Below are 23,744 nucleotides of genomic sequence, written 5' to 3'. Positions count from 1 at the left end.
CGAATCGGGTTATTCGAGACGGGTTAATTTAAACAAGTGACACATCCCATATCTCACGGTCACGGTTACCAAAAATTCACCCTAAAGAAATTGAAATTCATACGCATTGCTCCCTCAACCTTCTCCATTGTCTCCTTCTTCATTGATCATCTGCCTTCTCTTCAATAAGTAAGTTTCCGTTTTCTTTTCTTGTTCTTTTCCCAATTTCAGTAAAAGCAAACCTTAATTTCGTAATTGTTTTGTTATACAGTATGAATTTTTTCAATAGGTTTATTTGTTTATCTGCAATTGAAAAGATTAGTTTTGTTTTTTCAATTCCCCAATTTGTTTGGTTGCTTTATAACAATGGCAAGGGCGTAGGATTGTGGTGTGACTATTTCAATGAACGAGAGACAAAAAGCTTAGCAATTGATAGCTTCTCTACTAAACTAGTGGTTTAATACAGTACAAAAGTTACCAAGGACCCAAAGGAGGGAGTTTAAGGGATACAATTTACAATTTATTGATGTTGTTTTCGGATTAATGGTTAAATCAGGGTTTAATAATCCGTGTTATTAGGGTTTTGTTCGCATTTTGGGTGTAGCTTTTTTAATTCCTTGCTTGGCTTGTTTGATTTATTCCTTGTCTTGGTTATTTTCTTACCAACATGGGTTTCTGCATTTGTTGTGATTGTTACAAGTATTTCTGACAACCACATTTCTTCCCATGTGTTCGTTGAATTGTCGATGAACGATATTAGGGTTTTCACTAGTCATCTCGTTCTCATTTCTTGTCAAGTCCTACCTTGTAGGAAATTGGTTGACTTAAAATTGTATTCCCTACTACGATACTTCTCTCTACTTGTTTCTGCTACTTGAGATGAATTTGCTTGATGGAATCAAGTCAGGTACGGGGTTGCCATTCAGCCAGTGTTCTTAATTTCTACAAGACTTTCAGTGTCAACATCTACCCAAAACAATACATCTTTGTCACCAAAGTTGGCTGGTGTGAGGGGTAAGGGCTCTCATATCCTAAACAAGTGTTCAGGGGTGATTCCCGACTCTTGCGAATGAAAAAGTCAAACTTGGGAGGGATCAACCACTCAACCCACTAAATTGCCTTCAATACCCGAAGGAGATTGGTAAGAGATACTCCTGGTCAACACCAAAAAAAAAAAAAAAAAAACAATACTACATCTTTGTCGTGTATTTTGTGGGTTTCAGTGTGTACAGTGGTGCCACCACAGACCACACTCTCTAGTCTCTACACCTTATTCCATTACTGTTTCTTGGTGAGAGTCTTACTATCTAGGTGTGTAGTATATTGGTGATTTGTTTGGGAATTTACATTATATGATGTAGACATGTAGTACATTGGTGATTTGTTCTGGAACTTACATTATATGATGTAGTATATTGCTGAATATGGTGATAAGCTTAAAGTTTTGGATTTTGTGCAATAATTAATATCCACACAGAAACATACTCACTAGCAAAACCTAAGGATTCTTCATTGGAATGGAAATTGCTGTGTATTTGTGCCGTAATTTGGACTCATATGGATTCATGACAAATTAATTAACAATTTATATACTAACACAAATTCTAGAATAAGATGAGACGATCCTTTTCTATAAAATTTCATTCATTTATTACTATCAATGAAAGAGTAATTTAGTACAAATGAACCGTCTTACAATGCGAGACCATCTCACACAATAATTACTGATATACTAAAGCCTATCGGATTGAAGGTGTGAAAAGTCAGATTTTGTAATGTCTTTATATTATTGTGTACTTGTTTGTGTGTATTGTTTAGTTGTAACTTGTAAGTGAGTATAATGGTCATACCAATGTTGAAACTAATGATGTACTACTACTAGACAGTTTTCAATGCAAGAGAACTCGCCAGTACTTTACTGCCCCCACGCCATTTGCATAAATTGTATTGAGTTATTCGAGTCATGATATTTTGCCGTTACTTTTTATTTTGTAAGTTTTATTACACACCCCCATTCCAGAAATCCTGGATTCGTCACCGACTTTACTAACTTACCTATGCATATCCATCCTTGTTATATCCCACCATTTTACTAGAGTAATAATGTTGTTGAGATATGAAAATAAACCAGTTTTCGCAAATGGCCATTGTCCTCAAACTACTTATACGGAGTATATGTCAGGATAGAGTGTATGTTGACCATCCCATTGTTGCTATTTTTTACAGGAGGCGTTTGTGAAAATGCCCAAGAAGAAATCTTCTAAGGTATCTACTGAAACAAAACCAGAGTCCAGTACTAAACAACAAAACCTGCCGAAAAAGACTCGTGAAGTTGATCTAAAGAGGAAGAAACCCGAAACAGAGAAGTCTGGAGGACCCAGCAATCGTCCAAAGAAAGCAACCCCAAAAAAGTCCGATGAAATCGATGAGATATTTGCGGCTTTAAAGAGAAGAAAGACGGAACAAGCAAAGGCTGAAAAATCTGGGGATACTATGGACAAACTGAAGACTAAAAAGAAGAGTAAACTGGCAAACGAAAGTGGAACTTTCAACACGAATTCAAACCCTAGAAGAAGAACTAACGACGGGTTTGTTATATACTCCGCAGAAGAGCTAGGAATCAACAAGAAAGATGCGGGTCAAACTGCAGAGTGTCCCTTTGATTGTTCTTGCTGCTTTTAGTTGACCTCATGGAGTCTTTGGTAGTACTCATGTAGCTCATTGCTGTATCTTTTTGTGTTTCAGTTCAAGTCTTAAATGACCGTCCAAATTGGAGTGAACGAGATTCGGAATCCTAAATTGTCATTTGGGATTTTAATTAACCTCACTTGCATATTCTGTTGGACCATTACGTTTTTTTTTTGTTTTTATATAGAAGTATGGAACTAGCCTTCTCGCCATCTTAGAGTTGGAACCTTTGACTTACCTGTTTAGATAAAAGATACAAAGCAAATGTGTTGGGATGTTTACCAGAGTGTCTGACATCAGTGAACCCTATCCGAAATCCAGCTTTTGACGAATAAAAACACTCTTGTTAAACGTCAATAAACATGCAGTCCGTCATGTTTATGAGAGGTGTGGTTAGCTGAAATTTGCAGGAACTGCAAACATTGTCAAGTAAGGATGTTGAACGTTGAGTAAAATGCATGGGCAAAGAGGAAAAAGTCACCTGCCAGCGAGTAGGGCAAGGAAGGAGGACGGCAATGGGGAGAAACTCTGGGAAGTAAGGGCGAGGGTAGATAAAAGAGGAAAGGGGATGCACAAAAAAGAAGAAAATGAGAAAGTAGTTGGGAAGCAAGTGATCAGTGTCACACTCACCGACGATGAGGCTACCGGAGATAAGGACGGTAAAAGGGGCACTGTAAGAGAACAGTCAAAATCAGCATTCATATCCTAGTATCCACCTGTTTAATAGGGTGGAGGGATATTAACCACACCATTCATACACAGATAATGATTCTCTTTATCATTATTGCAATATAATTCCAAGGAAGCGAGAGACTGAAATGACTCTATCAGCAGCAAACAAGGTAACCAAGCAACTTTATCTATACTTACTATCCTTAATTTGGGACTTGTAGGAGGAGTTGTCATTTTCAGTCTGGTGCAGTTCGGAACTTGGAAGAGATGTCAAGTAAGCACAATCCCATATGTCTAAATTCTGTAACTCAGAAAGGAAGACAGATTATTGATCTGGCTCTTTCTTGTTGGCAATGCTATTACCATCTTTTACCATCTCTCCTTTGATGCTAATGCTATTATCATCCTTAGCTTCAGTCTTGGGACATACGGAGTATGTTTCTTTTTGGTCGATACTGAAACTTAGATCAAAATTGTAAAGCATAAGATAACATTCTGCTACGGCTTACAGACGAAGTCATCGTTAAACTCAATAGATTGACCTCCAAACTCAAATCAATTTACCAAAAGCTTTGAAACCATGATCACAATTCTATACATGTGCCAAGCTTGCAGTAATGTAAAATGTACCATTGGCATTAAAATCATATGTACATTTGAGTATTATTTACAGCATAAAACATATTTACTCCGTATTTCCTAGTATACCTGGAGAAGCAATCGATCACATATTTATTTTCTTTTCGATTGTATCCCAACCCACTAAAGAGTGAAAGACTACCTGATATTATCAGCAGGACTTTTAAACTAATCAACATCTCCGTAAATTTTGTTGGAACAAAAGAATTCTCTCTTTTTCTTATGGTGATTTTCATTCATTTTTCATACAATATGGTCCATCGAGACTTTTGGGACCCGAGTTTTATCAATCTTTGTCCGAATCTCATCAACCACAAGCTTAGTGAGTAACAATCCTGCTATCAAAGCTGCAGTCATCAACATTGTAAAAACAGCATCCCAACTGATACCTGATATGTAACCTGTTAACAAAGGTCCAACTGCAGCCCCAATCGAACCCGTCCCATCTATAATGGCTGTCACTGTAGCAAGTGCCCTTGAGTTTCCCTTTAACGACTCGTGGGTCCCAAGATCAGCCGAAACTGCCGTTGTAATGAGTGCATATGGTCCATTCACAAACATCCCAGCTACAAACATTAGCGCAATATTTAAGTACAGATTGATGAATCCGTAGTTTCTATACAGGTATAGAGCTGGGATTGTGAAGTATGTGAAGGATGCTGCTGTTATGGCTCTTGCATTAAGTTTATCAGAAAAGAATCCTGCTAAGATCCCTCCGATTACCCCTCCTATGTCGAAGAATGTCGATAGATTCCCAGCTGTTTCGCTGGACAAGTATTCTCCACCGATTTCTGCAATATAGAAAGACATAAGGCAACCGATTAATTTCTTGAAATGTTGAGCACAAAACTACTTGTATTCTGACCATGAGAAAACTGATATGAGACGGTACCTGTATAGCTGATGTAGAAGGGAAGCCAGTATAGAAAGGTATAAGCAACCAGTTTTGCAAAGAACAAGCAAAGAGCATAGTTAGCGACTCCGGGAATCTTCCAAGCTTCAATAAACCCAACTGCACCCTGCTCTTCTTCGTCTAATTCATCAACTAAATCCGTGTAGGATACAAAGGGTTCCGAAATACCTTCTTTCTTGGGAGAATCCGAGTCATCTTCATTTATATGCATCCCACAAGACACGGGACTAACAGGCAAGAAGAAGAAGACAACCAACCCGGCAAACCCTACAACAACACCAGGAACAAACATTGACCATCCCCAACCATACTTCAGCAAAGACGATGCCATCAACGATCCAACAATATTCCCAACTGAAGTGTGTGCATTCCAAATCCCCATGATCAAACCTCGACCACCCTTCCCGAACCAATTACCTACCACGGCAACAACTGAAGGCCAGCCGGTAGATTGGACAAACCCGGCAAACATTTGTACTGCCAAATAATAGTAGAAATTATGGATATCAAACCAATACCCAAATCCAAACAATGCAGTGAATACACCGGTGCCTAACATTCCGATTGTTAGGAACACTCTTAAGTTCATTCTATCGCCAATGTGCCCTGAAAAGAACATTCCTGCAGCATATACCGCTAAGAACGCCACATCAAGGTAACCGAGTAACTCCTTACCATTGCTTCGGTTGAAGGGGGCCCACCCAGCATTGTTAGTAACACCCAAAAATGTGTTATTTCCATGTGATATAGAAGTAAGGTAATTAATTTGCCATGGGTAGGATTTCAAGTCTACTAGTGATGAACTCGGAGATTGAGGATCAAGAGCACTCTTGACAATGCTAGTTGTTTTTCGGGTTACATGGTAGGTTGCATATGATAAGAATGTTACAGCCAAAGCTATTGCTTGGTAGGTGTTGTATGAAAGGGATTTTTTCTTAGAATTCTCGATAATACGAATCCCTATAGCTCTTTCATCCTTGATTTCAAGAGGATTAGTGTCATGGATTGACCCCATTGATGGAAGTTGGAGTTATTTTAAGCTGAGGAAGGAAACAACTTGTTGATGTTGAGCAAACAACAGATGACTTGATCTTTTAATTTGTAGGAACAAATTAAGCAAAGCTGTAAATAAATTCAATAAATATTCAGTTAAACAAATAGACCAAATTCATATATTATTAACCTTTCAATACTTCAAATACTGTAAGTCAAACAATAAACTGCATGAATCTAACTTTGAATCATAATTTGATCATCATTAATTTCCTCATTCTAGCTGAGAAAAATAAAATTCCCCTGTTTTCTAATATTGATTTTTGTTTCCTGCATGTTTCTTGCAACCTCGTTGTTGTCCCCATCTTATATAATTCAAAAACTACCCATTTTCTAATGGACAATGCTAGGACGCCGCCAGGTGATAATGAGTTTCGGTAACATGCTCATACAGTTTATAGCTCTAACAAACCCTGCATGTTGTATATGAGAGAGTAGTACTGAGATTCATTATTACCTGATGACGTCATGTCATTTTTCTTTGCTAATACCATTTTTAATTATAGAAAAACTCAAACATGCAACATACATTGTATCATAGCTCCATAAAACAAAGGTGTGATCAAATAATCAATAGAAAGTGGAAAATATGAACGTAAAATAATATACTGTGTAGTTACCTTATAATAAAGAAGTAAAATTGAATGCTTCTTGTGTGTTTATAGGGTTTGTATGATCTCCTCTGTTTTTCCCTCTCTGTTTAAACAATGAATGTTTGCTTTACAAGTAAGGTAGTGAGGTGCTTATATATCGAACGTAAGTGTGACAATTTTAAGTATAACATGTCACTCTGATATATTACGTAAAATATTATCCCCTAGAATATGTCTCAAACTAATAGAATCATCCCACCATTGTCATGTGCTTTCTTTTTTCCGTGTGAAACAAAGTAGGATCAGAGTTTTGATACTAACATATTCGGTGCAATACTCTAATAAATACTCTGCGTTAAATAGGGCGCTATCGGGTGGTATGAAGAATTACATGTAGGTCTTCTACCTCGGAGAAATAAAGAAGAGTGATCTAGCTTATAACGCAATGGGTTACTCTACCCATTGCTAATTGGTTTTGGGATAGAACTTTCTTAGACTTGTCAGGTAGACACTTTCTCCTTCTCGACGGACGCGGCCTAGGCCATGTGCGATCTAACAGGTAGTACCTAATACCACTCCGTTGACGCTAACTCATTTTCGATGTTTTGAATGTTAGTTTTGAAGTATTGATTTTTTACTTAAATTAATTGATAAAATACTACCGTGGTTGTTAGTCAAGAAGAAAACCGAAAATAAGTTCGGCCCCCCAAAACCAGCACTTTTGGGACAGCCAACACTTCGGGGTAAGCCATACTTGCATGCCGGAAGGCGAGGACACTGTACAAAGGTGGCTTGCTTGGCTCGAAACGAGGGAACTTGGGTAAAGTTCCAGTGAGCGTGGGCTTCGCGCCTCTTTCCACTGTTGAATTGCGATTGCATTCTTTTTCTGGTGAATGGCTATAATAAGAAGGGTAAGCTAGGATATGCTCTTCTTAGTTAAAATTTGGATAGAAAGGGTGATTAACTTGATATGCACAAATTGATTATAACTTTTTTTCGAATAGTTATTCTGTACGCACATAGTATCTATTACAAATTCTTGTATAAAGCATAAGAGTTTGTAATAAAACCGTTTTTTTCATTATCGCTTTTTTACTTTTTTAATTTTCCAGTTAAACTAAAATGGGATGCTTTCAGAATTATAAATCAAATTTTACACAATAACAACGTAAAACAACATTACAAGGAGACCTGGTAAATGGGTTATTCAAATTGGGTTCGAATCGTGTCATTTCGGATTACGTCATTTTCGGGTCACTTTCAGATTTCGTCGCTTTTTGGGTTGGTCGTTCTCGATCATTTGAGTCATTTTGGATATGATTTTGACTTAGTTAACTCATTTTGGGTTAATTGGGTTATTTTGGGTAGGATCATTTTTGAATTGAGTCACTTTAAATCTATCTGGTCACCTTTGAGTCATACATTTCGGATCATTTTTAAGTTTGTGATCAGCCTTATCAAGTCGGGTCAATTTTACCAGCTCTAATTACAAGAAACTAGACTCTCCAATCTATAATAAGGTAAACACCCTTGTTCCTACCCAAATTCTCATTTGTGATGGGCATATCCGCCGCAAGCTTACGACGGGTCAAGTATTACCCATGTAGGGTAGATAAGACAAAAGCAGAATGCCTAGGGAGTAGTAATTAATTTTGTCTTATCTAATTACAAGGATATTATTTAACCCGTTGCAAGTTTATGACAGATATGTCCGTCGCAGATTTGTGACAAATATGTCTGTCACAAGAGAGACTTTCTGTTGGCCCTAAGGCTCCTAAATCCCATGGAATCTTATTTAAGCAACGAAGTGTTGCCAAAAATCCCGTATAGTTTACGAGAATCTTTAGGTCTATGTCTAAAAGTAGAACAGATCATTTTGCCAACCACCGTATATGTTCATTCGTTTTTTTTTTTTTTTTTTTTTTTTTGGTGCTTAAGAGGGGATAAGCCCCGAAATAACTAACTATTAGCTATTACACGGGGAATGGCTACCCCGAAGACATCCTCCCGAAGGATATTGCGTAACTCATTGAAAGGGACATTTATATGAGTAGGAATGGTGCTTGAATTGATTCCTCGGTTGGCTAATAGGTCCGCTGCTCTATTCCCTTCTCGATATACATGCTCCAACTTCACTATCCAATTAGTGTCTCGAATTAGCCCTTTGCAACGTCCAACAATAAACTCGAGACTGTTGCTTACGAGCTGATCTTCAACAATTAACTTAATACAAGGAGCATTGTCCATGTTTATTAGCAATCTCGAGATGTTCATAGCTTTTGCGCTCTCTAGACCAGCGAGTAAGGCAAGTAGCTCGGCTTTCATCGACGTACAGGCACCACATGAAAAAAAGTAAGCTGAAATAAGTCACCTGAGTCATTTCGAAACACTCCTCCCCCTCCCGGGGGTCCTGGGTTGCCCTTCGAGGCACCGTCTGTGTTTAACAGAGTCCAACCATGTGGAGGCGGGTTCCATCGGACATGAATTTCCACATTAGGAGGTCTGGGTGGTGGGATAAGAATGTCGAAATTGTTGAAAGCTTGTCTTGTAATTTCGAATTGTTGGCGCAAAAACAGGTGGGGTTGACTCGGGTTTTCGCCTTCCCTCCCGAATACGATATTATTCCGCCATTTCCAAATCCACCAGTTAGTAACAGCAAAGACAAGGGGCCAATCTCTCGCGTTCACCTCCACATGATTACTCGCGTTATTGGTTAATCAGGTAGTAAATGGGGTATTAAAGAAAAAATTATTAGAGGGACTAATCCCTAAGAGATACCAAATATGTCGAGATACCTGACAAGAATGGAGTAGATGTTCAGTTGTTTCGTCTTCTTCGTTGCAGCGTGGACAGATTGGATTATCGCCCATATTTCTCTTAAAGCGACTAACATTTGAGACTAAATACAAAACGATGAGTTTGCTTACATGTGCTCTTGGTATTCAACGGGTTTAAAAAATAATCATATCAACAAATACTTCCTCTGTCCTCGTAACTTGATTACTTATTACATTTATGAGTATCTTATTCATTTGTTCACCTTGTTATATTGGAAATATTTTGAAGCGTAGTTTGATCATCTACATAACTTATTGATCATTTATCAATTAAATAACATCACAAATGACCGGGGTGGAGGAGTATTATTAAATTCCCATCCATGTCTATAAGTGATAATTAGTTTTAAACTCGTGCAAATTGCACGTGTATAATTTGATATTTTCGGGTCTTAACCCCGAAAAAAATGGGTTGTCGGGTTAAATTAGACAAGACTACTGACAATACTTGAAATCAACACAAGTCAAACTTATGAAAAATCATTCATGAATGAATTAAAGTCGGTAATATAGAGCGATGTTCCAAGTTTGAGCTTGAGAAAATCTCAGCTAACACTTTAACTACAGAGTTCAGACTATGGAAAATCTCAGGCTTAGACAAGTGTTCTGGGGCAAAAACGGGTGTGGGATCAGGTTGGGTACAGATGAATTTTGGCCAGCCTAGTCTTGATCTTATGAATATTGTCAAACATGTTCTGGTTCGCCAAGTAACAATACTACTATTCATCTACCAGTATCAGAGGTACAAATTGCCGTGATTCAGTCCCCGAGTCGTTTTGGTCATGTCTTTCTCATTTTCTTAAATCTTTTGGTACCATTTTGGAGTCATTTGATAACATATACTCTATCAAACCAAGTTTAATTAAATGCCCGAAAAGAAGCAAAAGCATTGATTAATGTCAGTCAATGTTACCTATGAATCAAAAAGGATGAATTAATATTTCAAGCTACAGCAGTGTTTAATTTAACATGTTTTAAGAATGCAGGGATTAGAGCATAATGGTCATCTCAGAAGCCAAGCGTTAACAAAGGTATTGCATCGAAAATCCGTCACAAAGTCGAATTTTCTTACGTGTTAAAGCCTCATCACAGATAACATTTGACAGCTCTTAAATAAGGAATGACCATCTTACGAGTAGAAACAATCGATTAATTGATTGACGATGATAAAAACATGTCCAAGGCTGCTTGGAGGACAATTCATATGACAAAAGAATAGTCCCCTCAAAAAGGCCTGAGAAACTAAGGATCAAACAAAACATTTGATCCCAAATTGTTGTATGCCCTATAACTAAACCAATATGAAACCTTGTTTAACAACAAGACATATTCATACAGCTACTCTTAAAGGGCAGTTTTCATCATCGTCAAAATCATCAATCGCTTTACACGACTACAAACAAAAAAGGTAAACAAATAATTGAAACGACCTAAATATATAACCAGCCTGTGTGTCAAGAAACGAGGACGAGTTTCAAGGAATGTTACATTAACTGGTATTGTTATTGGCTCCAAGCGGCAGTCAATTCACTATTAACATAAGCAATTGCTGCTGACTCTATTATGGGGCCGGTCTCTCTTAAGAATTTGTAATTATCGATTTAATCAACAACCGTGTACAACAAATGACTAAAAACAACCAAAAATACATCAAACAATATGCATGAAAGATGAAAACAAAAGTTGTTTGATGATGAAAATCAATGCAAATTAGCGAAAAAAATAAAATAAAAGCCCAGAATTGAAAGAGGAGATAGAACAATATTTGAAATTAATTAATTAGTAAATGAAAGAAGAAAAAAAAAAAGTTTTCAGAAAGATCGAGAGGAGACTGCAGAATGGTGATAAACGGCGGTGATTTTTATACAATACAACTAAACGGATTTGGGATCTATTCAAACCCTAATTCATTATTTCCAGGCTTCGGCCCTATTGTTAGTGTGGGTAGAGCCCCGAGTTATTTTGGTTTTGTTATGAAATCGGGTATTGAGCTTCAGTTTTGACAAGTCGATATTCTTTGAGTTAAATGGGATAAGTCCGATCACGTACAATTTGGGTTATATTGGCTAATAGGCCGAGTCAGGCCCATATGTATTAGGGTTTATGATGGGTTATATCCCGTCACAATTATGTACTTAAACTGATCAAATGAATGAGCAAATACACAATTACCATTTCACATACACAGCGCAATTTATCATGGTATCAGGTTCCGGGTTCGTTTCTTCAAAACCCTAAATCTCGTTTCCGCATCCCTGTATCTTGCTTTCTTTTGTCAAAAATCAAACAATGACGAAAGACGGCAGTGATACTTCTTTGTCCTCTACGTCCAAAATTGATGTCCTGTCACCATACTATCTCGGTAGTCACGACATCCCTAATCAATCTGTCACTCACGTCAAACTTTGTAGTGATAACTATGAGGAGTGGAGCCAATCCATGCGGCAGTCTCTTAAATCGAGACGAAAATTTGGCTTCGTTGATGGCTCTATTGCCCAGCCTACCGATGCTTTTCTACTTGAACAATGGGAGGTTGTTCATTGTACTCTCGTCCAATGGATTATGCATTCGATCGATCCATCGGTCAAGGGTAGTATTTCATATTTTGAGGATGCCCGTCTCCTATGGGATGATTTAGCAGAACGCTTTGCCACTGTGGATGGTTCGAAAATTCACGGCCTTAAGTCTCAGTTACATGATTGCTCGCAATCCAAAGGTATGTCCGTCACTACTTATTTCGGTCAATTAAAAGCCCTTTGGGATGCTATTGCCAATCATGAACCCCCCTTTGCTTGTACCTGTGGACGGTGTGCGTGCGGTATCACCAAGTCTGCCATTGCTCGCCAAGATTCGGAACGGTTACATAAATTTCTTATGGGTTTGGATTTGACTATTTATGCTAATATTCGCTCTCATATTTTATCTCTCGACCCTCTGCCTGCTCTTAACCGTGCATTTCAGTTGGTACTCCAAGAGGAGCGTCTCCGCACTAGTGGCTCCATGACCTCGGCTGAACCCACGGAAGTCATGGCCTTCGCTGTCCGTCATCCGACTACACCACAACCACCAGTTGTGGACTGGCGTGCCCTTCGTGATGCTGAGCGACAAGAGCGACGCAAGCTCCAATGTTCTCACTGCTCTGGCCCGGGTCATGAGGTTGGCTCGTGTTTTATTAAAACTCAGAAATTTCCGGATTGGTGGGGTGATCGTCCCCGCACCATTGAAGAAGTGCGTGCCCGTCAACGAGCTGGTACTGGCTCCTCTGCCTCTACTTCCTCTCGGGTTCCCGCTCGCGCTAATGCTCTCCTGAATGCTTCTACTTCGTCTATTGATGACCGTCTCTCTGGTATGTGTACTGATTGGATAATAGATACCGGAGCATCCCGTCATGTCACTGGCGAAATTACATGGTTCACTAATATTCATACTATACCACCGTGTCCTGTTAACTTGCCTAATGGTCATAGCATTTCGGCCACAATGGCTGGTTCGGTTCAGTTGAGCGATAATTTGTCTTTAACAAATGTTTTATATGTCCCAAGTCTCACGTGTAACTTACTCTCCGTTTCGCAATTAGTTGCAGCTACTAATTATAGTTTATGCTTTACTAATGCTTCTTGCTCCATTCAGGACCCTTCATTGAGGACGAGGATTGGAGCCGGTGAACTGCGAGATGGACTCTATTTTTTGCGTGTGGTGGGACGGTCAGCTGGAGTACACCGGGTGAGCGTTGCGGACTCCTTTGATTTATGGCACAAAAGACTTGGCCATCCGTCGAATAAAATAGTTACTTTACTTCCTAATGTTAGCAAAAATATTTCTTCTATTGATGCACCGTGTGATGTTTGCCATCACGCAAAACAAGTTCGTCATTCTTTTCCTTTAAGCGATAATAAGGCGTCAGACATTTTTGAATTAATTCATTGTGATCTATGGGGTGCTTATCGTATCCCCTCTTCTTGTGGTGCCAAATATTTTTTGACCATAGTTGATGATTTTTCTCGGGCGGTATGGGTATATCTTCTCTTTGATAAAACGGAAGTCACGACTATGTTCATGAATTTCATTTCCATGGTTAATACACAGTTTAATAAACGGATTAAAATGGTCCGTTCTGATAATGGCACCGAGTTTTGCCATAGCTGAATTCTTTACTACCAATGGCATTTTTTTTCAAACTTCATGTGTTGGTACGCCTCAGCAAAATGGTCGCGTTGAGCGAAAACACCGTCACATATTGAATGTTGCCCGTGCACTTTTATTCCAAGCTCATTTGCCGACTAGTTTTTGGGGTGAGAGTGTTTTGACGGCTGCCTATTTAATTAATCGCACCCCTTCACTAGTTCTTGATAAACGCACACCCTATGAGCTCTTATTTGGTGCTGCCCCAACATATGATAATATCCGAATTTTCGGTTGTCTATGCTTCGTTCATAATCAACACACCAAAGGGGATAAGTTTGCTAGTCGAAGTCGCAGGTGTATTTTTATTGGGTATCCGACTAATAAGAAGGGTTGGAAGGTCTATGACCTTGCCAATGGTGACATCTTTGTCTCTAGGGATGTCCATTTTTACGAAAATACTTTTCCTTATGCGACCCCTCCATCTCCCAATACGAGTTCGGATGTGCCAGACACAGTTGTGCCTTCTTTACATACATCGGATGTGCCTGACACCGAAATTAATGTTGATATCCCCACTGAAGACATTCCACATAAGACAAATATTGGCCATGGCTCTGATGAGACAAGTGACACAAATGATAATGACACAGGCAACATGGTTAATAATCCAAATAATAATGCTACGGGGGGTGATACTACTTCGAGCAGCACACATGATAACGATGAGCCTTTAGGACGTGGTCATCGTCTCAAAATTCCCTCTACTCTGCTCCGTGACTATGTTGTTGGCACTGTTAACTCTCCCACCACACCACCGTCCTCTCCCGACAGTTCATCCGTCTCCTCTCCTTCTTCCTCAGGTACGCCCTATGCCCTTGCCAATTACATTACTTGTAATAAATTTTCTGTCACCCATCGTCACTTTCTTGCAGCTATCACGGAAGGCATTGAACCTCCTTCTTTCCGTGTCGCTGTTAACGATCCTAAATGGTGTCAGGCTATGAAGGACGAAATTACGGCATTAGAAAATAATGGCACATGGGAACTGACTGATCTCCCGTCTGACAAAAAGGCTCTTGGGTGTCGTTGGGTGTACAAAATCAAATACAAATCGAATGGTCAAATTGAGCGCTACAAGGCCCGTCTTGTTATTTTTGGGAATCATCAGGTCGAAGGTATTGATTTCGGAGAAACCTTCGCCCCTGTTGTTAAGATGACTACCATTCGCGCATTTCTTGCTGTTGCAGCTGTTCAGCGATGGGAACTTCATCAGATGGATGTCCATAATGCTTTCTTACATGGCGATCTATCTGAGGAAGTTTATATGCGTTTACCGCTAGGTTTCACCAAAGGCAAGGAAGGGAAAGTTTGTCGGCTGCGTAAATCGCTGTATGGTCTCCGGCAGGCACCGCGGTGTTGGTTTGCCAAACTTGGGTCCGCTTTACGAGACTACGGCTTTACTCAGTCCTATTCTGATTACTCACTCTTCTCTTACTCCACAGCCGAGGTATGTATCAATGTTCTTGTTTACGTGGATGATCTTGTTATCGCCGGAAATAATACCACAACTATTGCTAAATTCAAAGGCTATCTTAGTAGTTGTTTCCATATGAAAGATCTTGGTACTTTGAAGTTTTTTCTGGGCATTGAGGTCGCCCGAAACTCGGAGGGTATTTTTCTTAATCAACGAAAGTACGCTCTTGATATTATTTCTGAGGTCGGGCTCCTTGGTGCTAAACCCGTGGCCACTCCCATCGAACAACACCATAATTTGGGCTTGGCCGCCGGGGAGTTTATTGAAAATGTTGAGTCTTACCGCCGTCTTGTGGGCCGCCTCGTGTACCTTGCTGTTACACGGCCTGACCTTTCCTATGTCGTACACATCTTGTCCCAATTCCTCCATAAGCCACGCATCGAGCACATGAATGCCGCGCTTCGTGTTGTTCGCTATTTGAAAAGAAAACCGGGTCAAAGGGTTCTTTTACGGTCTGATAGTGCTCTCCACGTCTCTGGTTGGTGTGACTCTGACTACGCGGGTTGTCCCTTAACTCGTCGCTCGGTCTCGGGTTGGGCTGTGTTTATTGGTGATTCTCCTGTCTCTTGGAAAACCAAAAAACAACACACCGTCGCACTCTCTTCTGCTGAGTCCGAATATCGCTCAATGGCTGCTGTATTATGTGAATTAAAGTGGCTATCGGGTCTATTGTCCAGTTTGGGCGTTACTCTTACGCGTCCTATGCAACTATTCTGTGATAGTCAATCAGCTCTTCACATTGCTCAAAATCCGGTCTACCACGAACGAACTAAGCATATCGAGGTGGATTGTCATTTTATTCGGGATGCTATTACCGATGGGCTGATTACTACTTCACATGTGGATACTCATTCTCAAATTGCCGATATTTTCACTAAAGCTCTAGGCTCCGTTCAGTTTAATTCTCTTCTCCGCAAACTGGGCGTTCTTGATCCCCACGCTCCAGTTTGAGGGGGGGGGGTAATAGGCCGAGTCAGGCCCATATGTATTAGGGTTTATGATGGGTTATATCCCGTCACAATTATGTACTTAAATTGATCAAATGAATGAGCAAATACACAATTACCATTTCACATACACAGCGCAATTTATCATTGGCATACATTTTTACCTTATATTTTCAAGTTTAAACATGATTTCACCTATAAGCTATTTTAAATGTTTTTATTTTATTTTGTAGTTAAAAATATTAAAATAAAATGTTAATTCGTTTACTATGTATCATTATGAAGTTAATCGTCATCTGGTTATCCATTGAACTAAGTCAATAACTTGGTATGGAACGGTTCACTAAATCATCTACAATCTTTCAATTCAATATAAATGATTTGGAAAATTATGATGCGTAAAGTCATTAATTTCTTAACGAATAATAAAACTTGTAAATTATCCATCATCTTGAGAGAAGTAAAAAAGAGAGTTAAAGTTCTTTTATAGACTTAACTAGTTTAAAACTCGTGCAAATTTGCACGGACATATATAAATAATGTATAAATTGCAATATAAATCAATAGTCATAGTTTAATATTACTATAAATCTTTATTTATATATTATTTTAGAAATTTCTTATTTGTGAATTCATTATCAACCAATCTTAATCGTAAAAAATGATAACACCTATGTCGCATATCATGTTTACAATCTTAACCGTAAAAACATGCTAACACCCATGTCGCATGTCATGTTTACATACGTTCATCGTCTCTGATTAGAAGTCAATAGTCTACCTTGATTATAACTATGCGTCACTATATCATGTTTTAACTGTGTGAGATGTGTCACATATCATGTTTGTAGACGCTTTACATTTTTTATTTGGAAACCAATAGTCTACCACTCAACCATGATTATAACCGCGTTTAATATAATTTTTATACCCATGTTGCGTCTTATATCATGTTAATAATTTCAAACATCCAAATTATACCAACTTAAGTTTTAAAATTATTTCTATAAAAATAAAATGTGGAAACATACATCATATAAGATTATATATAAATGATAATACATAAAAATGCTTTTTTCGTAATCACCTTTCTCAGACTTCATTTTTCATTTATTTATAATCCTTCTAAATGATAACATCTCCTTAGTACATGCTTCTGTTTTGTTTAATTTTAATCCTTTTTGAGAACGTGTGTGACGCTCAATAGGTGAATTTATTCTAATCTAAACCGCAAAAGATAAAAAAAAAAAAAACACACACAATTGTGTAATTGATCATTTACAAATATAATTAGGCTAATTTCACTCTTATTATGACTATTTCCATGTTTTTTATATACTCCCTCCAATTCATGATTTTCTTCCCCTTGTTTGGTGGCACAAGAATTAAGGAGGGAGTAAACAATGAATATATTGTACCATGTGGGCCTTGTAGAATGGAGAGGGGTAAAGATTAATTAGAAAATAAACAAGGGACCACCATTGCTTAATGTTACTAATGGTTCCCTCCAAAAAAAAAGCAGACTCGTTAATCTCTTTTAGAGAAGAGACTAACCATCCATAATTAGTCCTTCCAAAAACTACACTGATTCAATTTTTTTTACAGAAAACAGGTTGTTAAACAACAATTACCTATGGAGACATGCCTCCATTTTACAATAATACACGATTTAGGAATAAATTACAGTACTTAGTGCATAATGAACAACTTAAAAAAAAACTACTGTACACTAATTAAACAAAGAAAACGTCTAAAATTTCTGGATTAGAGGACTTCAGAATTTTGCAGGGCTCTCTTTGATTAATCACCAAGTTGGTGTCCTTCAACCAAAGACCAAACATGTCAAAAGTCAAGTTACTTCAAGCTAGTCACCATAATAAATTTGGCACCAAAATTTAAATTAGGTGCCAAAATTTAAGAACATTTCATTTATGCGCCAAAAATCCAAATTTAAATTGTGCAAAATTGAAGTTGTCTATATATACATTCATTTATCAGTATCCAGCCAAATATCTTCATTTATAAGCATCCAACCAAAAGAACCCTTTCATTTATAAGCATCCAGCCAAAACAAACACTTTCATTTATTATCATCCAGCCAAAAAAATCTTTCAATAAATGAAAACAAAGAATCTTGACAACTTAGAAAGATCAAGAATTATTCAAGTCTTACTAGAAAAATCAATAAATGGAAAACCCAAGTATGGTGCAATGTCAGAAGTGGCATCTCAGTTTGGGGTTTGCAGGAAGACAATCACAGACATATGGAATGAAGGAAATAGACAAAGACAAGCAGGACAAGTAATAAATGTGAACAGCAAACTGAAAGGCAGAAAATTGAAAAGCAGGCTTCACTTTGATACTGAAAAGCTAGAGAGTATTGATCTGTTGAAGAGGACAACTCAACAAGAAGTTGCAGATGGGATGGGGGTGAGTCAATCCACAATTAACAGATGGGTGGCAGAAGACCATATCAACTCTCACACAAATGCAATAAAGTCAGGTTTGAAAGATGCCAATAAGCTTGATAGATTAATTTATTGCCTTCAACATTTACAATATGATCAAGTGTCCAAAAAATTTACTTTTAAGGATCAAAGTAATGTTGTTCATATGGATGAAAAATGGTTTTTTATAACCAAACCTAGTCAAAGGTTTTATGTGGGTAAAAGGGAAAAAAGACCTTATAGAACATGCCAATCCAAAAGATTCATTACTAAAGTTATGTTCATGTGTGCTGTTTCAAGACCCAAATATGGTCCTAATAAAGAAGTAATCTGTGATGGGAAGTTGGGTTTATGGCCATTTGTAATGGAGGTTCCAGCCAAGAGGAAATCCAAAAATAGATGTGCAGGGACAATGGAAACTAAATGTATTGAGTCAATTAATAAACAGGTCACAAAAGAAATGGTGATCAACAAGGTGCTGCCAGCCATAAAAGCTAAATGGCCATCAAATTACAGTAAAAACATCATGATACAACAGGACAATGCCAGACCACATATTACCAACAAGGATGCAGATTTCAAAAGGGTAGCAACTGAAGATGGGTGGAATATTGAATTCAGTTATCAACCACCAAATTCTCCAGATTTAAATGTACTAGACTTGGGTTTTTTTAGAGCAATTCAATCACTTCAACAGAAGAAAAAGTCCAAAGTAGTGAGTGAATTGGTAGAAAATACAACCAAAGCATTTGATGACTTAGAAGTAATTAAACTTAACTACGTTTTCATCACATTGCAGGCATGCATGTTAGAAATAATGCAACTAAAAGGTGGGAATGATTATCCAATTCCTCATATGCACAAGTCTAAATTGGCAGCAGCTGGTATACTACCTGAGTATTTGGATGCTGATGTGGAACTAGTTAAGGAGTGCATAAGATATGTAGAAAATCTAGGGCATGGTAGTTCTATCAGTGATTTAGTCAATACAATTAACAATGTAGGTAGCAGTTCAGGAAGTGCTACTGATCAAGCTGGTAGCAGTAATGATCCAACAGGTGACATTGAACCTGTTGGTAACATTACTGACCAACATGGTAGTAATGTACTAATGGCATAACAAGTTTCGTAGTATGTGAACAGGCAGATGCAAGAAGTAGTATGTGAAGTAGTATGTGTACAGGCAGATGCAAGGAAGCAAGCATGCAGGTTGAAGATTTTGAAGAAGCAGAACAAGCATCAGACAATAAGCACATTTTGAAGAAGCGCAACAACCATCAGACAACAAGCACATTTTGAAGAAGCAGTAATCTATGGTTAATTTTCAACTTTGCACAACTTATTTTGAACTATGATCATTAATGAAATGTAAAAGGCGCCTTTGCACTTGTTGTAAGACATCAACAATTTAGTCATTTTGGTTTCGAACAAAGCAACAACACAACCCAGACATAGCCTCATCACATATCACTGTGGTGGCGTAATGTTTGGATTGTGTCGTTCTTGGCAAAAAATGCTCTCAAAAACCGTAATCATTGAGCATTAAAAATTAATTTTAAGAGTAAATAACCCAATTTAGGCGACATCTTCATCATTAGTCCTCAACAAAAAAAAAAAAGCAACAGAATGAGAATTAGACCAATACGTAGCCAATTCCTCCAGAAACCAACGCCTATGCTCAGGCGAGTTTTGCCTCGCTAGCCATTTTTGTGTCCTGCTCTCAACATCTTCCTTCATAAACCTCGCCATCTCCTCCCTAGCCTTCCCCTCATCATCTTCTAACTCAATCTGCTCATGCATGCAAGAATCCGAAACCATAGTATCCATTTCCCCCAACGAATCAAGGACATAATCACCAGAATCAGGGATAGGAACGGAGTTTTCAGTGAGAAATCACCGGATTCCGGCATAAAATCACCAGATTCCGGCATCATATCACCAGATTCCGACAAAAATTCACCAGATTCCGGCATAACATCGACAGATTTAGTCACCACATCAGGAGATTGAGTCACAATATCATCATGCACATGATCGTGATCAAAACCGGAGTTGTTGAAAAAACAACTGCCGTCATCAACTTCAAATTCAATGTTTTTTGGGGAAAAATTCATCCTGGGGATGATTATGTGAAGATTTAACCGTTTCAGAGTTTAGATCTAAGATTAGATCTGAAAACAGGAGAGAATAGGGAAAAGTGGCGCTTGATTTTAGGGTTTTTTTCTAAGCTTTTAGAGAGAGAAATGGAGGACGACAATGGCGGAAGAAAGAGAAAGTAGGGTTTCTGCTAGGGGAGGGGGGTTAATAAGGCGGGAATCATTAGGGTAATTGGGTTCTTAATGGGGTGGGCTGGGTTAAGTTAAATGGGTTTAGTGGTTAATGGGTTGGGTTATGGGTTATGATTAGTGTAAAATGTCTAAGTAATAAGTGGCAAAAAATGTAAATAAAAAATATAACAAGGGCAATATGGTCATTGTATGTGTGCAAAACTTACTAAAAATGGAAAGGGGAAGAAAACATGAATAATCCGTTTAAGGAAATAGGGAAGAAAACAGTGAATTGGAGGGAGTATATAAAAGGAGCTATGATGACAAATATAATGTTGATGGGGTTTAAATTTAAGTAATAAATATCACCCCTCATAACTTTACCAGCTAAGCACATCCCCCGTGCGTGAACATAACTCATTTTACATACTCAGTACACTTATTTTAATAGAGTTGTTAGTCACTTTGAGGTTTAAACTCTTCGAATATTTTGAACTTGAAATTATACTTCCAAAAATTAGAGATTAATTCCAATTCACCACGACTAAATAAATTATGTTTATACGAAGATTATTGTAAAATATAAATTTGTATTGTACCAAAGGTAATTAGTCAATTGGTATCGTGGTGTGATGCGATTAAAACGTGTTTTAAAATCGACAACTCGATACACATGAAATGGAGGTTAGGTAGGAATCACACAATTCTGTTATTCCATTTGATTTGATTATATTCTCCGGCATATATATGTTAAGGTTTTAATTAACGTGTACTATTTAATTAATTGAACATATGAAATGTCACTCAATACATTAATATTCAGTAAGGATCATCTGTCCCACTCTTGTGTCCCATTGTGTGTGCCACTCCACTCACCTTTTGACATATCACTTGTTGCAAAATAAAATATTGCAATAATTATATTAATTTGTTGATGTGTTAGAAGGTGATTGGAGTGACACACCAATTGGGACACCAAATGGGACAGAGGATCTCCACTCATTAATATTAATCTTTTTTTACATAAACTAGTTGTTGCCCCGCGCTCTATCGGGCGCGGTGCCCCAATTTGGTTTAACGGTTTTTCTTGAACGGTTTTATAGTTATATGCTGAAATGGTAGTTACGGAAAGCGTAGCCTTTATAATAGAAGTAGTACGTACTGTACATAGCTAAGCAAAAGATTGCATGTTCCTATTTCATGCTACATTCTACACACACAAAAGCAATGCGTAGGTGCTTTTGATCAGAACACCTAACTTTGTAAGCATGGTTGTTCTCAAAATATTGTACCTGTTACATATTATATAGATATATTACATAGATGTTATTTTATGTAGGTTGTACTGCAACCTGACTTTGCTACTGTCATTGTGCAGTTGTTGTTTTCTTTTTTGTTTAGGGAGGCAGTCTGGATTTCTACATTTGAACTGGTACACTTTTTTTTGGATCCTTGTCTTCTACCTTCGATTTGGTTCCTTCGATTTTGGCGGAGATTAGTTGTTCAGTGGTTGATTTTTTGTTGTCTTTCTACTTGTCGGTATTCAGGTGAGATGCGGTAGGATTGGTAGATTCTGTGGGGAAAGTAGTTTCTGTGTTGCCTAGAAAGGAGGTTTCAGTGGAGCAGGCTTGTGAACAGGAAGTAGGGATGTGATCAGGCAGTGATGCACAAGTTGTTGGTGAGTGTGCTTGCTCTTTACTGAGATCGACAACTTTCTTTAACACCCAATGTAGGACGTTGTTTGTTGATAGTGTTGTATTTGGGCCAACTTCAAGTGTCATTGGGGATGTCTGGAGTTGCCTTTTGAGTAGTGCAAACCTTTCTTTGTCATCCTGTCATTTTTGTTATAGTTTGATTAGTATACATCATGTATTTAGCACCTACTAATTAATCTGGAATAGTTGATTACTTACTGAATGTTTCATTCTGAAAATATCTGGGCTGAGCATGTTAAACATTGTTTCAACATCTGTGGTGAAAGCTGTTATTGGTAATGTGCCAGTTCCATCAGAGATATCACAGTTGAATGTCACCCTGTAAGGCATATAATAAACTGTGAGATGGTTGTGCAATGTATGCTATATAAGCAGATATAGGTTTAAGTTTGGTTGTTACCTTGGAATTGATTTTGCTTCTCATTTTGTACAGTTTGAGCAATCGAAGGTAAACCCTGCTGCTGTGTCTGTCCGCTTGTTGCAGTTTGAGCAACCTAAATATGCGTTGACTTTTTCGAAGTCAGGTTCAGGGGTAGTGACCTCCAGTGTATATCTTTCATCTTGAAGTGTAGTTTGAGGCTGCATAGGTTGTGGGTGTTTGACAATTAGTTATTGTAAAATTCTCATCAGCATTAACTGATGTAGACAGCATCACCAAATTTATCGATGTAACAACATTTGCTGTAGTAGGTTAGAGTTTTTATTATTAAGATAGTTTTGAATAATTCGTGGCGTAATATGTTAAGTTTAAAAATGAGGGTGCTTTTTAAAGTTTGATTGGTGATAAAGACTTCAATGTAATTAATATACAGAAACTGCAAGAATGTTTTGTTTGATGTATAAAAGAATGGGTAATATTACCTTCTTCATGCGCAGTTTTGCGATCGTTGTGCTTTGGTGGGTACCCATAAAGCCTTTTAGTTGTTGAATTCTTGCCTGGATGTGGCATAGCTTGGTTTTGTGGTTAGCTGCTGATGCCTGTCGTTGTGTGCACCAAAGATAATATTTATAATACCTATTAAAACTAACAGAAGCTAGTGGTAACAGGGTCGAACCACAGGGAGGCGATGCAATTATTAGTTGTATAATTTTAAGTCCAAGGTAACAAAGTGGGGGTTTTTGATTTGTTCTATAGCTAAAGACAATAAAAGATAAGTAAACTAAATAAACGGATGAAAACAAATATTAAAAGGGTGCTAAGATGGTCGGTTCACTATAGTTTCGGCGGCAATATACTAAGTAGAGGTCTAAAACAAACACGTGAGATGGGAAAATAAGAAGTCCTCTCGGTCCATTCTTACAGGTAGCATCTTTCGATCTCGCTACAGGTCCCTA

The 23,744-nt window shown here is 38.0% G+C and overlaps 2 protein-coding genes, 1 long non-coding RNA gene and 2 other non-coding genes across 5 annotated transcripts; 2 read left to right on the top strand and 3 right to left on the bottom strand.

Annotated features, from left to right (window-relative positions):
• Positions 1 to 45: 45 nt before the first annotated feature.
• LOC141612119 (uncharacterized) lies at positions 46 to 2,824 on the top strand. Its single transcript, XR_012528989.1, has 2 exons — positions 46 to 168; positions 2,206 to 2,824. It is a non-coding gene; the product is annotated as an uncharacterized LOC141612119 (long non-coding RNA).
• Positions 2,825 to 3,342: 518 nt separating this feature from the next.
• LOC141612117 (putative glycerol-3-phosphate transporter 1) lies at positions 3,343 to 6,009 on the bottom strand. The gene is made up of 2 exons (XM_074430834.1): positions 4,871 to 6,009; positions 3,343 to 4,769 (listed from the first exon to the last, which is right to left on the bottom strand). Exons 1-2 carry the CDS (start codon positions 5,904 to 5,906, stop codon positions 4,222 to 4,224), a joined length of 1,584 nt encoding a protein of 527 aa, XP_074286935.1. The 5' UTR covers positions 5,907 to 6,009; the 3' UTR covers positions 3,343 to 4,221.
• Positions 6,010 to 10,377: 4,368 nt separating this feature from the next.
• On the bottom strand, positions 10,378 to 10,470 carry LOC141616239 (small nucleolar RNA R24). Its single transcript, XR_012530595.1, has one exon. It is a non-coding gene; the product is annotated as a small nucleolar RNA R24 (small nucleolar RNA).
• Positions 10,471 to 10,546: 76 nt separating this feature from the next.
• LOC141616256 (small nucleolar RNA U19) lies at positions 10,547 to 10,676 on the bottom strand. The gene has a single exon (XR_012530613.1). It is a non-coding gene; the product is annotated as a small nucleolar RNA U19 (small nucleolar RNA).
• Positions 10,677 to 18,098: 7,422 nt separating this feature from the next.
• LOC141614430 (uncharacterized) lies at positions 18,099 to 19,547 on the top strand. The gene has a single exon (XM_074433175.1). It carries the CDS (start codon positions 18,099 to 18,101, stop codon positions 19,545 to 19,547), a length of 1,449 nt encoding a protein of 482 aa, XP_074289276.1.
• Positions 19,548 to 23,744: the final 4,197 nt, after the last annotated feature.

Source organism: Silene latifolia, chromosome 11 (genome assembly GCF_048544455.1).
Source record: "Silene latifolia isolate original U9 population chromosome 11, ASM4854445v1, whole genome shotgun sequence".
NCBI classification, from domain to species: domain Eukaryota; kingdom Viridiplantae; phylum Streptophyta; class Magnoliopsida; order Caryophyllales; family Caryophyllaceae; genus Silene; species Silene latifolia.
This window is presented reverse-complemented; position numbering and strand designations above follow the sequence as displayed.